The 14,760-nt window shown below is 41.0% G+C and overlaps 1 protein-coding gene, 1 long non-coding RNA gene and 1 other non-coding gene across 6 annotated transcripts in view; 2 read left to right on the top strand and 1 right to left on the bottom strand.

The window, feature by feature from the left end:
* The first annotated feature begins 7,139 nt into the window (after positions 1–7,139).
* Positions 7,140–10,273, top strand: LOC101435171 (uncharacterized). 4 transcript variants are annotated; one of them, XR_001117638.3, is made up of 4 exons: positions 7,140–7,225; positions 9,473–9,566; positions 9,834–9,902; positions 10,113–10,273. It is a non-coding gene; the product is annotated as an uncharacterized lncRNA (long non-coding RNA). The 4 variants fall into 4 exon arrangements; XR_011645638.1 differs by having other exon boundaries at positions 9,473–9,582; XR_001117637.4 differs by having other exon boundaries at positions 7,165–7,276.
* Positions 9,176–14,760, bottom strand: part of MCMDC2 (minichromosome maintenance domain containing 2) — a 71,589-nt gene continuing 66,004 nt past the window's right edge. The window contains exons 16-17 of the mRNA XM_071207836.1: positions 11,937–12,157; positions 9,176–9,373 (exon numbers count right to left, since the gene is read on the bottom strand). Of these exons, the coding sequence (XP_071063937.1) occupies positions 11,991–12,157 (167 nt within the window). The 3' untranslated portion in view covers positions 9,176–9,373; positions 11,937–11,990. The remainder of the gene's footprint in view (positions 9,374–11,936; positions 12,158–14,760) is intronic.
* LOC111760371 (small nucleolar RNA SNORD87) lies at positions 9,672–9,761 on the top strand. Its single transcript, XR_002794075.2, has one exon. It is a non-coding gene; the product is annotated as a small nucleolar RNA SNORD87 (small nucleolar RNA).

Below are 14,760 nucleotides of genomic sequence, written 5' to 3'. Positions count from 1 at the left end.
CTCTTTTTTTTTTTTTTTTCTTCTTGGAGTCTCCTGTTCTTATAAATTGCTCTGTGGATATGCATAGTAGTGAATGCATATTTAAAATTAGTGTAAATGTTTACCGTTTGCCTGGGCGGCCAGTTGTAGGGCTTGAATTAGTGCCCAGAGTTCTGCGCGCTTGCAGACCACCCTCAGGCAGGGGAGCTGCTTCCGCTACTTGCTCAGCTGTGGTCACTGCGCATCCAGCCAGCCTCTCTCCACCTCCGATAAAACTGTTGCTGTCTGTGAATAGGGTTTGGTCTGGGCAAGAAGGTGGCCTGTCCTGGAGGCTGGCATACACTTCTTCTGTTACTTCTGCACAGTTATGTTCAGGAGTTCCTCTTCCGTGGCAGGATTTAGGAAAAGAGGTGGGGGAGTTTTTTGAAGCTCTGCAGGAGCTGAGTCCAAGTTAATTGAGTCCTTTTTTTTTTTAGTCCTGGGATTCTCCCATTTAAAAGTAAGTAGAGACTGGCTCTGCGGCATTACTTGCAGGCAGAAAAAATTGTCCTTTAAATCTAGACAGCTAAACCAGGCGACCCCAGGCAGTACTGGCAGCAGCAGGAAGTTTCAGGGTGAATTATTCCCCTTTTTCCGGGGTGGCCTTTCTCGATTGGTTGGGTCTGCTTTTTTATGGCTGCTGCAACAGGGAGACCTGCTGTTTCATTCACTTTTTGCTTTCCCCTCAGCTGTTTTGTCCCAATTGACAAATACTTGGTTTGCAACTTTGAGGAGCTGGGAGATGTCTATCTGTGAACCTGTTTAGCTTCTGAAGTTTTGTTTGATGTGCAGGGCTGCCTGGACGACGGGAGCTGCATTGACCGCTCTCTGGCTGTCTGGGTCCTCTGGGTTGAAGGGGGTGTAAATCTTGGAGGCTGTGCAGAGTCGCTCATAAAAATTTCCCAGAGGTTTTTTTTCCTCAGGCTTCTGAGTGACCGAGGCTGTTTTGGACATGTTTATAGGCCACCTCGCCCTTTCCCGTACCTTCCTGAGGAGGGCTTTTTTTTTTTTTTAAAGATTTATTATTTATTTATTTATCTCCCCTTCCCCCCATCCTGGTTGTATGTTCTCTGTGTCTATTTGCTGCATCGTCTTTGTCCGCTTCTGTTGTCAGCGGCATGGGAATCTGTGTCTCTTTTTGTTGCGTCATCTTGCTGTGTCAGCTCTCCGTGTGGGCGGCGCCATTCCTGGGCAGGCTGTGCTTTCTTTCGCGCTGGGCGGCTCTCCTTATGGGTGCACTCCTTGCGCGTGGGGCTCCCCTACGCGGGGGACACCCCTGCGTGGCAGGGCACTCCTTGCGCCCATCGGCACTGCGCATGGCCAGCTCCACACGGGTCAAGGAGGCCCGGGGCCCGAACCGCGGACCTCCCATGTGGTAGACGGACAGACGCCCTAACCACTGCGCCAAGTCCGCTTCCCGAGGAGGGCTTTTTGATACCGCTGGAGGGCAGTCCATCTCTGATCTGTGTTCAAGTCCCAGGCCGGTTGAGCTTTTGGTACTGCTTCTCAGGCTCATTCCTCTGGCTCCAGGACGCCTGCGGGGGCCTGCTCTTGCAGCCACTTTCTGGCTTCCGTGAGTATCCGGTGTCTCTCCTCCTTATTGAGCAGGGTTAGAAGGAGTTGGCAGCAATAGTCCCGAGTGGGGCAGTGGGTTTGGAAAATGGACTCCAGGAGGTTGCTGAGAGCCTGAGGCTTTTCTGAATATGAGGGGGTGTGGTGCTTCCAGTTTAAAGGTCTGTCACTGTGAAAGGCTGATAAAGCAGGACTGGCCTCCTGGGTTGGACAGTCCCGTCTGCACTGATCTGGGCTGGACTCTGTGTTTCATGGAGGGGCATCTGCAGCACAGGCTGTGTGGACTGAAGTCTTCTCATCAGAGGGGTCTCAGGATCCCATTGGGGGGGGCTGATGGGCCCAGGGAGACGGAAGGTGGAGGAGTCTCTGGGGATCTGCTTGTGGAGGCTCTGGGACAGGCAGATGTCCTAGAATGTCTGGAATATACGGTGGGGGCAGTGGGTTTTCTTCTGGAGATTTTTTTAGAATAATAGGTGTTTAAGGTCCAGCTGTTTGAGTTACTAGGACCTTATTCTGACCCTTCCTTTCAACACAGAATTGAACCTAAAGGGGCAGGTTTTGGGCAATTTTTAACCAGGAAACGGGTCAGGAAAACTGATCAGGGTGGCCGGGCAGGTGACTGCCTGCCAAACTGCACAAATCTTGGCCACATCTAGGGTTCTCTCTGAGGGCTAGTTAATACCAAACCTAGGCTACTCTACTTTGCACAGAATCCAGAGAGTTCCAGGGGACATACAGACACTATAATCCCCAGAAAAGCCCTTTCTGAAAAATTTTAATATATAATTTAAGATGAGACTGTGAGTCTGCATTATGATGATCCCATCCCTGAACCAGTGTCGCAGGGCAAACAAAGGAGGGGAGCCTCTCACGAGGCCACTCAGATGCCCACCTGTCCGCATTTCTCGCGAGAACTTAGGCTCGTCTTAGCTAAGGCGTCTGTGTAGAATCCAGATTAGTAATTATGTCCATGACATAGCCGTGGAGTGCAGGCTGGGGCCCACTTGGACTCTGTAGCACAGGCCGTGGAGCCACAGACTGGATCAGCAGAGGCAAGCCTCTGCAGTCCCCATTCATTCACTCAATCACTCAGAGGTTACACAGTCCCACCTAAGGGACTACCCTATCCTGGAATCTCAAATCTCGAGATTTTGGGAGGTGATCAGTCTCCCCTTCCGTCTGGAGATGGGCCTGACTGGGACTCAGAACCCCGGGGCCTCACCTTTCTGGTGTCTTCTGATGTTGCTCAATCTAACTCTCCACTGACTCAGGCTGGGTCAGAGGACACGGCCCACAGGGATCCCCTCCCCGAAGGAGGCCCCGAGAAGGGGACAGGTGGCGCCACCTCATTTGTGTGTAGAGATCTCCGCTGGCTGCACCCACCAATCCCAGACTGGAGGCTCAAAGGGCCTGCTCAGGTGGGTTTCCCGGTCAGGGAACCAAATGTTGCAGCAAAACTTGAAGTTCTGAACAACAGAGAAACCCAAAACGATACTCGGAGATGTGGAGGAACAGATTTATTACATGCAGGTTCAGAGCAGAATTAATCTCCAAATTCTGAGCCCCGTTTTTCAGTTTTCATAGGTTTATATAGGATTTTATGTGGGATCAGTATAACTTTTGCTCATTGGCTAACACGTTGCTAGGTGAAATTTTACAAGTGAGGTTACTAAAGCAGAATGCAGGTGCAAGGTCATGGGCTGATTTACAGAAGTGGGGGCAGGAGTGGTTTGTTAGATTACAGAAGTGGGGGGCAGGAGTTGTTCATTTGATATTTTCCTGCAAGGCCATGTTTTCACGGGCTCATTTACAGAAGCGGGGGCAGGAATGGCCTGTTAGATATTTTTCTGCACGGTTATGCTTTTATTTATCAACACTATATGCCTGATAGCTCACACCTAAACTCAGAAAGAAAGCACAGCAGCTGAGACTGACAAAGGCCCAGTAAGAGACAAGCCCTATGCATGGCTGCCCACAGCTGAGCTCCGGGAGATGATAGATTCTGGAGGGGAAGGCAGAGGCGTTGGCAGAAATCGGTGGCCATGTTACTGCACCATGTAGCAGTTGACTTCGGTGAGAAAGCATCTCTGCTGATCCCTTGATTTGGACATTTACTGCCTCAGAACTATAAGCTTTTACCCCAAATAAATTCCCTTTACAAAAGCCAACACATTTCTGGTACTTTCTATACATAGCCCTTTGGCAAACCAAGACATATCCCAACGAAAAAAAGCCCATGATCAGATAGCTTTACAGGGGAATTCTACCAAACATTCCAAGGAAACCTAACTCCAATTCTGCTCAAACTTTTCCAAAAAACTGAAGAGGAGGGAACATTCCCTCATTCTACAAGGCCAACATCATTCTCATACAAAAGCTGTATAAAGATACCATAAGAAAAGAAAACTACAGGCCAATATATCTTATGAATATAGATGTAAAAGTCCTCAACATAGTACTACCATACTGAATCCATATTAAAAGAATTATACGTCATGATCAAGTATGATTTATTCCTGGTATGCGAGGTTGGTTCAGTATAAGAAAATCAATGAATATAATATACTACATTAACAGAATGAAGGGAAAAAAACACATAATCATCTCAATTGACATCGAAAAGGCATTTGACAAAATACAGCACCATTTCTTGATTAAAAACTCTTAGAACTCTAGGAATGAAGTACACTTCCTCAACATGATAAAGGACATATATGAAATGCCATAGCTAACATCCTATTTAATGGTTTAAGACTGAAAGCTTTCCCTTTAGGATCAAGAGCAAGACAAGGATGCCTACTGTCATCACGGTTATTGTACTTGAAATTCTTGCCACAGCACTTAGGTAAGAAAAAGAGATAAAAGACATCCAAATTGGAAAGGAAGAAGTAAAACTTTCTCTGTTGGTAGACGACATGATACTATATACAGAAAATCATAAAAAATCAACAACAAAGCTACTAGAGCTAATGAATTCAGCAAAGTGGTGGGGTACAAGATCAATACCCCCAAATCAGTAATGTTTGTATACACAAGCAATGAGCAATTGAAACAAAAAATCAAGAAAAAAAATTCTATCTACAGAAACAAAAAGAATCAAGTATCTAGCAATAAATCTAACCAAGGATGTAAAGAATTATTCATAGAAAACTATAAAACATTGCTAAAATTAATTAGAGTAGACCTAAATAAATGGAAGAGCATTATGTGTTCATGGGTTGGTAGACTAAACACCATTAAGATGTCAATACTACCAAAGCAATTTATAGATTCAGTGTAATCCCAATCAAAACTTTAACAACCTTCTTTGCAGAAATGGAAATTTCAATCATCAGATTTATATGGAATGGTAAGGGGCCCTGAAGAGCCAAAGCCATCTTGAAAAAGAAGAATGAAGTTGGAGGATTCACACTTTCTGATCTTAACACTTATTACAAAGCCACAGTAATCAACAGAGTATGGTACTAGCACAAAGACAGATTTCCACATACAAACGTCAACTCAAAATGGATCAAAGACCTAGATATAAGAGCTAGAACTATCATACCCCTAGAAGAAAATGTAGGGAAGCACCTTCAGGATCTTAGGCAATGGTTTCTTAGATTTCACACCCAAAGCACAAGCAACAACAACAAAATAGATCAATGGGACCTCATCAAAATTAAGAACTTTTGGTCCTCAAAGGCCTTCATCATGAAGGTAAAAAGTCAACCTACACAATGGGAGAAAATATTTGGAACCCACATATCCAATAAAGAATATCCAGTATATATAAAGAAATCATTCAACTTAACAACATAAAGACAAACAACCCAATTTGAAAACAGTGCAAATGATTTGAACAGACATGTCTCCAAAGAAGATATACACATGCCCAGAAAGCAAATGAAAAATGCCTCAACATTATTAGCCATCAGGGAAATGCAAATCAAAATCATAATGAGATATCAGTTCATATCCATTAGAATTACTGCCATGAGTCAAGTAACTGACCTAAAAGTATATTCTGAAAATAGGTGACTGTATATTTTTAGGAACCTCTAAATTTTAGTGAAGGAATTTAATTATATCCAGTCTGAAGAAAGAACATATTAAGTCATTAAGGCAGTGACCCCTTGCCTATGCTATCTTCCCAGCTCAGATATCTTGGCGGCAGAGGCTGATGAATGCAATGTGAATATCTGCTGAAAGAGGCATCAGGAAGTAGTGAGACCCAGAAGCTGTCCTGTAGGGCACTGTGGCCAAGGAAGTATATAATTGTTCAGCTCCAGCTCCTTCTCAAATGGTCCTCTGCTCAATGGCAGGGAGCACCTACCTAAATTGTTGCTATAGCATTTATAGATTCAGCGTCCAGACTCACCCTCTGCTACACCTATGTGTAATAGTGGCTTTCACAGCCGCTCACACAATTGGAAGAAAAGGTTGGTGGGGTTGGTTGCACAGGTTGCAAAAGTAGGTTGAGGGAGTAAGATCTGGCCAGGATGGCATCTGGTATGGTATAATGAGACCTGAGCCACTTGTTGACAGAAGAAACAGCTTCCACTCCAGGCCTGTGACAAAGGTTTTTAAATCCCTGTAAACCACTCAGCAAAAACTTTTATAAAGAGAGGAATCCTTTTGTAAAATGAGTATAATCCCATCCATTTGTTTTGTTGGGTCTAGATTTTCATACCATATGTTTCTTTAATTGAAGCAAATTTATAATTTGTAACTTAAAATTTTGCACCAGTCTTAGACGTCTAGTTTTCAGAGATGACCTTTTACCAATTCAATCGTTTAATTATGTTATTATGTATATTCTTTCTAGTAACAAGATCATAAACTTTTCTCTTCCAACACCAAGCCCCGTGCTTTGCAGCCAGGACTCAATATACAATGACTGATAGAAAATAGAATAAAAATAACACAAAGTGCATGAAAAGTAATCAATTATAACATGTCCAAACACAAGGTAAATAAGTACTTTATGAATGCTTTTTTAAAAACCTGTATTCTAGTTATCTGTAAAGATAATAACAGTAGCTATTATTATAGGGAAAATAAAACAGTTTGCATTTTCATCATCAACTGATTCCACTGTGGGCACGGAATGATCAATGCCAGAAAACTTACTCTAAATTTGGGTTGACCTAAGTCATCTGTTCTTGTTGTTTTTATTTCCTTTTTTTTTTCCCCCAGGAGGTACCAGGTATTGAACCGGGACCGTGTACATGCGAAGCAGGCGCTCAACCACTGAGCGACTCCCGCTCCCGCGCCTGTTTTTAAACACTGTCAACGCAGGGGCGTAAAAGACCAAACATAACAGCCATTACAAAAGTGGTAGATAATTATTTGTATATTCAATGGAAATGGCTCTTGTCTTAAAAGCAAAGTTCCGAAAAAAAAAAACCAATATAAACTTGCAGTGTGGCACAGACAGTTCGCGCAACGAGCTCTGTGGGAAGGTGCAGACCTGCAAGCGCTCCCCGGTCGGCACTGTAATCCCACCATTCGCTCTTTCGTGTTCCGCCCTTGCGTGGGCCGGGTTCGGAAGGGGCGGGGCCAGACCCCGGAAGGGGCGGGGCCACGCCGGGACGCCGATGGGCAGCCGGGGGTTGTAGCTCTTCCTTTTGGTGCGGGCCGCCGAGCGAGGAAGGTGCGCGTGGGTCAGCCGTGAGGGCGGGCGGCCCGGGGACACCGTGACGCGGTAACGGGCTTTCCTTCCCCTTAGGCGCGGGAATGACCTCTGCGCAGACGCGTTTGCGAGTTTCCGCCTGCGAAGCCTGGCTGACTCTAAGTAGTCGACACGAGTTTCTCCTGTTTTCAGCTCCGAAACTAACAAAAGGCCTTCAGTGATTCCCGGGGGCCCCGGCGGCTGGAAGGAACTGCCTGTGTTCGGGCCGCGTGCCGAGACCCCAGTAAAGCTCTAGGCGCGGCCTTGGCGTGTTTTGGCTCCCTTACGTGGGCGGCTTGTTTTCCCTTAGCTTGTTAGAAATGGGTATAATCCTCCCAGCTAATAAGACCACCTTACCTGTACTTGGTGATGGGTTTTTAAATTACTACTAGAGCACAGTTCCTGGGTACAGTGACTCGGTCGGCACAGTAGAAAGGGTACTTGGGCGACCGTTTTTAGGCATTTTTTCCCTGGATCTTCCATTGTAAATAACGCTTTAAAGGCGCGGCATTGAAATTGCCGAATGGTATGCAAAGTGCAGAAGGCCCTTAGTTATTAACGCCTACTATTTACATAGGTTGCTCATATTTACATAGAGGTCCATTTCTGGAGCTAATACAGAAGAAACTGGTCAACAGCCACAATGCTGGAAGAACGCATTACCTATTCAAAAACAAATTTTCAGAAATGAATGCACCATTGATGAAACTTAGTATATTTGTGATTGCCCCTTCTCCAAGTTTGAAATCTATTGCTTCATGAATTCAAAGTTACCTATCAGCAGTGCAAATGTGATGGCTCAAAATATTTTATATTTGGCATTATATTTATATCCTTATTTTCGAGGCCTAAGTGGTTTGAGCACCATTTTCATTGCTGAATATTATGATTTTAAAAATGATGAAAATAACTGGTAAAGGATTTAAGTTTTGAAGCAGCAGATAGAACTGCCCACCTAGAGGTGCCTACCATATGGAATTTTGTATCTTCTGCCTTAGACAGTTTTCTTCTTTTGAGCTTTATAGGAATATGATTATGCATGCATGCAATTGTCTGCAATTCCTGTGAACTATATATTAATTGGAAATTTTCTAAATTGGAATTAACCAATAATTTGTATTCATAATATGAGAAATATTTCACGGTTTGAAAGTGATAGATTGTTTTGCTAAGGTCCAACTTTTGATGTCTTCATAAATCATTCCAAACGTCTGCCTGGTTAAGTGATTTATCTTCCTGGGGTATTGTGGACATGACCTGTGGCTCTGGCCTTATCCTTAGCAGTGGTACCCAAGTGCTTTCTGGCAGCTTGGGACTTAGAATCCTATAGGATATTGTCCAATAATGATACCAACATAATGTATCCCTGAACTGAAACTATACTAGATTTGCTGTTGTAATGTTTTTAGGTGGTCTGCACATTTTTTCCTTTTTTTTTTTTAATCTAACCTTTAACCTAGTTCATATCTCATCCTTGTCAAGTTCTGAGACAGAAAAGCAATGGCTGGGTGCTCATTAGGAACATCATGTGTTAAAATCAATGCCACAGGGAAGAAGATCATAAATGTTCCTACCATTGTCCAAGCTAACAACTCATATTCCAGCTTGGAAAGATCATTTATGGAATTATTAGGGCTTAATGTGTAAAATGTGGGGCAACTCTGTAATTAGAAAAATGTTTTCTTACTATAATGCTTTTTTCTCCAGGGTGTTTACTTTTACTGGTATAGCACAAATCATGCACTCACCAAGCCCCTCAATGTGTAAATCTTTGCAATGTCAAGGACTTAAATTGCTGTAACTCCGATGCATATGTAGTTAAGCACTTAAAGGTTGAGTACTCTCAAATATACCCCCAAAATATAGAAACTGCCTTTTTTTTTTTTTTTTATTCCTTTTGGGAACGTTTTGTACAGTGAACCAGAAATGATCAAAGGGACTAACATACATATATATTCATTACAACTGTTTTAAAATTTGAGCTTGTCAGTTTTCACTACCAAAAAGTAGAATTAAGCAGCAGTCTATTCTGTTGTTCCATTAGAGATGTGTTGAACACAGATAATTACTCACTCCTTGATTTAAGTGGTTTGGAGGTCATGAAGGTGCTAGTATGGCTTTGTATGGTTCCTGATAAATAAAAGAAATTACTATTAGACCATTCTTATAAGATGGCAAACAGATGCAAATATAAATGAGAATTCATAATGAAATATATTTAATTTCCAGATGCCACAAAGCCTGAGTTTTAAAGAAGTATGAAGATGATAATACTAAATGTTTTTCCAAAAAAAGATGGCTAAAAAAAAAACAGCTATAAGAGGTACCTAAAGTTACAAGTAAGTTGTGGGCTTCTTTATTTCTTTGTCATATTGTACCTGAACAATACCTGAAGTATTTAATGTTTTTGACATAGATAAGATTCAAAACTGGCACAGTGATGACTTAAATTACTTTTTGCCGTTTACCCAGCTGAGGGTTTCTTTGAAGAAATAAATCTTAAGACTGAGATGCCAGTAATTTATTATGTGAATTACTGATAAATAATATAATCATTTTTTTTAAATGGGTGAAATTTTTTTCTCTTCAGCATATAGGTAGCTGCAGATCAATGTTCAGGTCCATAGCCGTGGTATTCAGAAATTCTTCTTAGCCTCAAGTAAGTAATTATGACTTGTCCAGTTCAGGAATATCTGATTAAAAACTCGAGGGCTGGGGCCGTTTCTTGACTTTGTCAGAAGTATGATTTCCTTAGCTAGGTGCTGATTTTTTTGAGGGACATTTGTCATGAATATCAAGGTTAATGAGAATTTAATTATTTTAAGTACAGGATGATTTCTACTATTGGTTTCTGATTTTTTTTTTTTAGGTGTGGCATGCAACAATCTTGGGAAGAAAAATGAATTGGCCAAGAAGACAGATGAATAGAAGCAGATGGAGAAAATTAGTTTGATGTTGATAACCTTATCTCAGTTTAAAACTTACATTATTAATTTCTGAGCAATAAAGTCTGTTTTCTTTAAAATTGTATCTCAAGTCTTTTAAATGACTCCAAGTCTTCTAGTCACTAGTCATACTCATTTATAATGTACTTTAGGGATATAAGATCCTGTAATAACTTGCTGACTGGTGGGTGGTGATTCTCACTGAAATATGGAATGGCATTCAGCTAGGGAGACATTTCTAGTACCTCCAATTCTCCTGTTTCCTTGCCTTTGGGGATTTCTTGTCCCTATCTGGCCTCCCCTCAGAACTTGCTGTTTTACCTATAAAACAGTAGTTGAGGTATCTTAAACTTCCAGTGCTAAATAGCTATGGAATTGTCTATTAGGGGTAAAGGGTTTTCCTTCTGTAACCTATGGATTCTAAAATTTATACTTTATTCTCTAGTTTGCTGTCCTCTTGGCGAAGAAAAGGTAGTCCTAATCCTAGGTCAAGTACAATATTAGCAATAAGAATACTAAGAAAATAGTAACCATATAGGCCAGACTTTTCAGAATTCTAAAACTGAAAATTCCTACCTCTTAAAGTTCCTCGGTTTGAAAATTATTTACTTTTAATCACAGTTACAAATTTATATGTTAAGTCAAACAATTACCTATACAACATTTCTGATTATTTCCCATCAAAGGCAACATTTGAAACCATTTTTTTTCCCCAAATGTTGAACCAATTTAATCAGTCCTCTGATTAAACAAACCTGAAAGCTTCCTATTGTACAGTGGAGGCTACTGTATGGATCCTACTAGGAATGTGTTTTGCAACCACCAGTGGAAAACAGAAAATTTGAGGGATAGTGAGAAACCACAAAATAGGATCTTGTTAGCAGTACAGAATTGTAATATGTAACTTTTTTTATTTTTATTTTTTTGCAAATTGGTTTCTTTCTCTTTGGTTCCTTTCTTGTGACTAGTTAGATTTAAAGAGCCAATTTTGAAATTAATGGCTCCTATTTGATGTAAATAATTTTCATTTAAGCTGGCTTGTATATGAAAAATTTTCAAGGCTTTTCCTGACTCCATATTTAGGGATTAAAACTCAGTACATATTTATATAACGGACATGTAACTGAAAGCCTGAAAAGTCCTTAAATCTGAGGCTTGCTGTAAAATAACGTTCTTTACTCATCCATTTGGTAAATTCAAAAGTGAAAAAAAACTGGCTTAAAATAGTTGGTAATGTTAAAATTTTGAAGTGTTACTGCCATCTTGTGACAAATAGAGTGAACTACATAATTTCATATTCAGTTTGTAGCACTCTATCACCACTGGTGTACTGGGCTAACATGATTTTTTATTTTTCTTTATTAAGAGAAGTGGGTTTACAGAACGAGCATGCATAAAATCAGGATGCCCATACACCACCAACCCCTTGCATTAATGTGGTAACATTTCTTAAAATTAATGATGGCACATTTTTATAATTGTACCATTAACTAAAGTCTGTGGTTTAAATTAGGGTGACTAGTATAGTTCCATGGATTTAACATGTACTTTAATAGGATTCTTGTTGACAACTCTTTATCACTTTAAAATTGCCCTTTTTCTCTTCAATTTTAAAATTCTGTTGGTTTTAGAGGATTAGTTTATCCCAATAGCAATTAATTTTGAGAGGATAATTTTCTCTTTTAATGGTACTTGAATATACTAGATACGGCATTACCTGAAACATCACTACAAAATCTCGTACTCACACTTTTTTCCCATTACTTAAATAGGAATGAAGAAAAACACTTTCTTCAAATTGACTATTCATCACTAGACAAAATAGTTGTTCCAGGTCCATATGAGGCAATAAACTGTTGAAGCTGTAGCTGGCATTGAGTCAGATAGACATCCCTTTGCTCTAAATATTCTTCGTTGTACAGCTCAAATGGAAATATTGCATTTGGAGCAACACAAAATACAGTAGCCCCTAAATGAAGAAAGAAGTACAGTGTAAAACTGGATCATGAGAAATACTACTTAAAATGCTGGAATCTGTTTTCCACTAAAATACTCACTTTGCAATCAAAGTATAAAAATTAACCCCTGTTCAATAATCATTTTTAAATCTTACTTTTAAAAAATTTAAAGCCAGGAAAACTTTAAGGGCTCAGTAAATACACAATCATTGTTACCAGTACCAATGGAGGAAATATGCTGATCTTTAAAACTTTGGAGACTAGAAATTTGCCCTCTTTTGAAATAGTCATTGAAGTTGAATAGTGATATGATGAGGTGAGAGAAGTAGGGAGAGAAGGCTTTGGAAAGGAGGGAAACATCTTTATTTGATAAAGGCTAAGTGGATAATTGATCAGGACTGTACATTTCTCAATTTAAAAATTACTTACTGTTACTGTAGGAGTTAAGCTCTGTATTTCACTCACTGATTCTTTGAACAAGTACCTAAATGGCAGTCTAGGAGTACAACTGTTAGCTAAGCAGTGCCTACCTTCTTAGAGTGGTCTGTGATTAGTAAACACTTACATAGCATCAGACTCTTCTGTGAGTGCTCCTTTTACCACTTTACCTTATGTGAAACTGTGCTGTCCCCTAAGAACATTGCCCTTCCCTGTGGTGCTCTAAAGCAAAGTTGCATTTTCTCAAATCACTAGCCTCAGTGTCAGATATGGAATTAGTGCCAGATTGTTGCCCCTTTGCAGCTTCCATTATTTTCCCTGCTTTCCTCATGGTAAAAATCCCTCTTTTGAGGCTCATGGCAAGTAGTTACCACAGCGACTTCAACAAACCACCCTCACACTGGGCTCCCTAAATTCAACACCTGCCATTCCGTGATTTCCATGTGAATGACCCATTTAACTCCCAGCCTCTCAGTATCCTCATCTTTTTCCTTCAATTCCAGCCAAATATTCTAGTCACAAGAGATTAACATCAGAAATGAGTTAAGATGTGTCACTCTCCTCCACTACCTCCTATCCTTCCAGCACTCTTGCTCAAATGTTCGGAGACTTCCAATCTGCTTCCTCCAATTCACTACCCTCTTTAAGCAACGTTAAGAGTCCCTCCCTTGAAAAGCCCCCACTCTCTTACCCTCACCACATCACTGCCACACTCATCTACCGAAACCTCATCCCTGCATGACCCCAACCATTCATTTGTGTCAATACTCAGGCAGCTAGGCAGAAAACCACACAAATGACATTTCTTGGTTTCACTTTTAGTGAATCACAATGACCTCAAATGGGCACTCTGCACTGCCTGGCAACCCTGCTGAGTTTCTTTAATAAATGTCCTCTTCTGCCCCCTGTAATGACTATTCCATTCTTCTCAAACCTTTCATTTTCAGCTGATGACCCTGAGTACAGTATATGAGGGAGTCTTCTCATCTTTACATAACAAATCATCAAACCTACTTGATTCTGTATCTAGTCTCTTCCCTTCTATAAAATGGAGAAGTGATCCTTCTATCAGAGGCCAATTCCTACACATGTGCTCTGGATCCCATCCCCATCCACCTTTTTAAGGACTTCAATCCTTTAATCATCTCCTTTCTCTCTAGTATCATTAGGTTTCTCTCTGTTGCACATAATATTCTTTACTGTGCTTTACTTTCTGTAGCAGTTTGGAATTATTTATGAATTCCAAAAATAGATATTGGATTATATCTGTGAATTGGTCTGGGCATATTAGGTTGTATTGGATTCTGAGGTTTCACTTTAACTTGATTAAATAATGATTAAGGTTTTGATTGGGCCATGTCAGTAGCCTACCAAGGGGGCAGGGACCAGAAAAAATGACAAGGCATAGGAGTTAGTTGGAGTTTTGAGCTGGAGCCCAGGAAGTAAGTACACAGAGGAACAGAATAGCTGAGCCCAGAGAGAATCAAGTCCTGGGGAGAGAGACAGAACCAGTCATCTGATAGTCTATGGCTAGCCTTGTGGTGTGAGCACACCAGCTGAGCACAGAGAGAAACAAGCCCCAGGAAGAGAGGAACCCAGGAAGCCTTAACTCTTGGCAGACATAGGCAGCCATCTTGCTCCAACATGTGGCAACAGACTTTGGTGAGGGAAATAACTTAAGCTTTATGGCTTGATAACTGTAAGCTTCTACCCCAAATAAATACCATTTATAAAGGCCAACAGATTTCTGGTATTTTGCATCAGCACCCCTTTGGCTGATTAATACACTATCTTTAAGAAAAGAAAAGTCCTGAATGAGGGCAGGCACAAAATGGTGGAGCAGGATGTTTAACACATTGCTTTCTTCACCAGAAAAATGAAAGAACTAGAAAAAAAGACTAGAATTAAATAGGTGGATATGATTAAATAGGTAACCCTGGAACCAGAATGGGCATTTATAGCTATAGGAGCACCAGAGGATGGGAGAGACTGCTGAGGGTTCAGCCTTTTTATGTGAAAGCACAAACCAGTGACCAGCCCCATTGCTTAGCCTTGTGGCAGCCACTATGGAAAAAGATGTGGCTGCAGCATATTGACCTGTATTCTGGAAGCAGCTGGCTAAGCCCAGAGCAGGAAGAGAAAATCACCTAAAAAATTTTGAGGTTGAGTGTGTAGG

Source organism: Dasypus novemcinctus, chromosome 14 (assembly GCF_030445035.2).
Source record: "Dasypus novemcinctus isolate mDasNov1 chromosome 14, mDasNov1.1.hap2, whole genome shotgun sequence".
Taxonomy (NCBI): Eukaryota; Metazoa; Chordata; class Mammalia; order Cingulata; family Dasypodidae; genus Dasypus; species Dasypus novemcinctus.
Note: the sequence above shows the minus strand (reverse complement) of the source record. Positions and strands in the feature narration are given on the sequence as shown.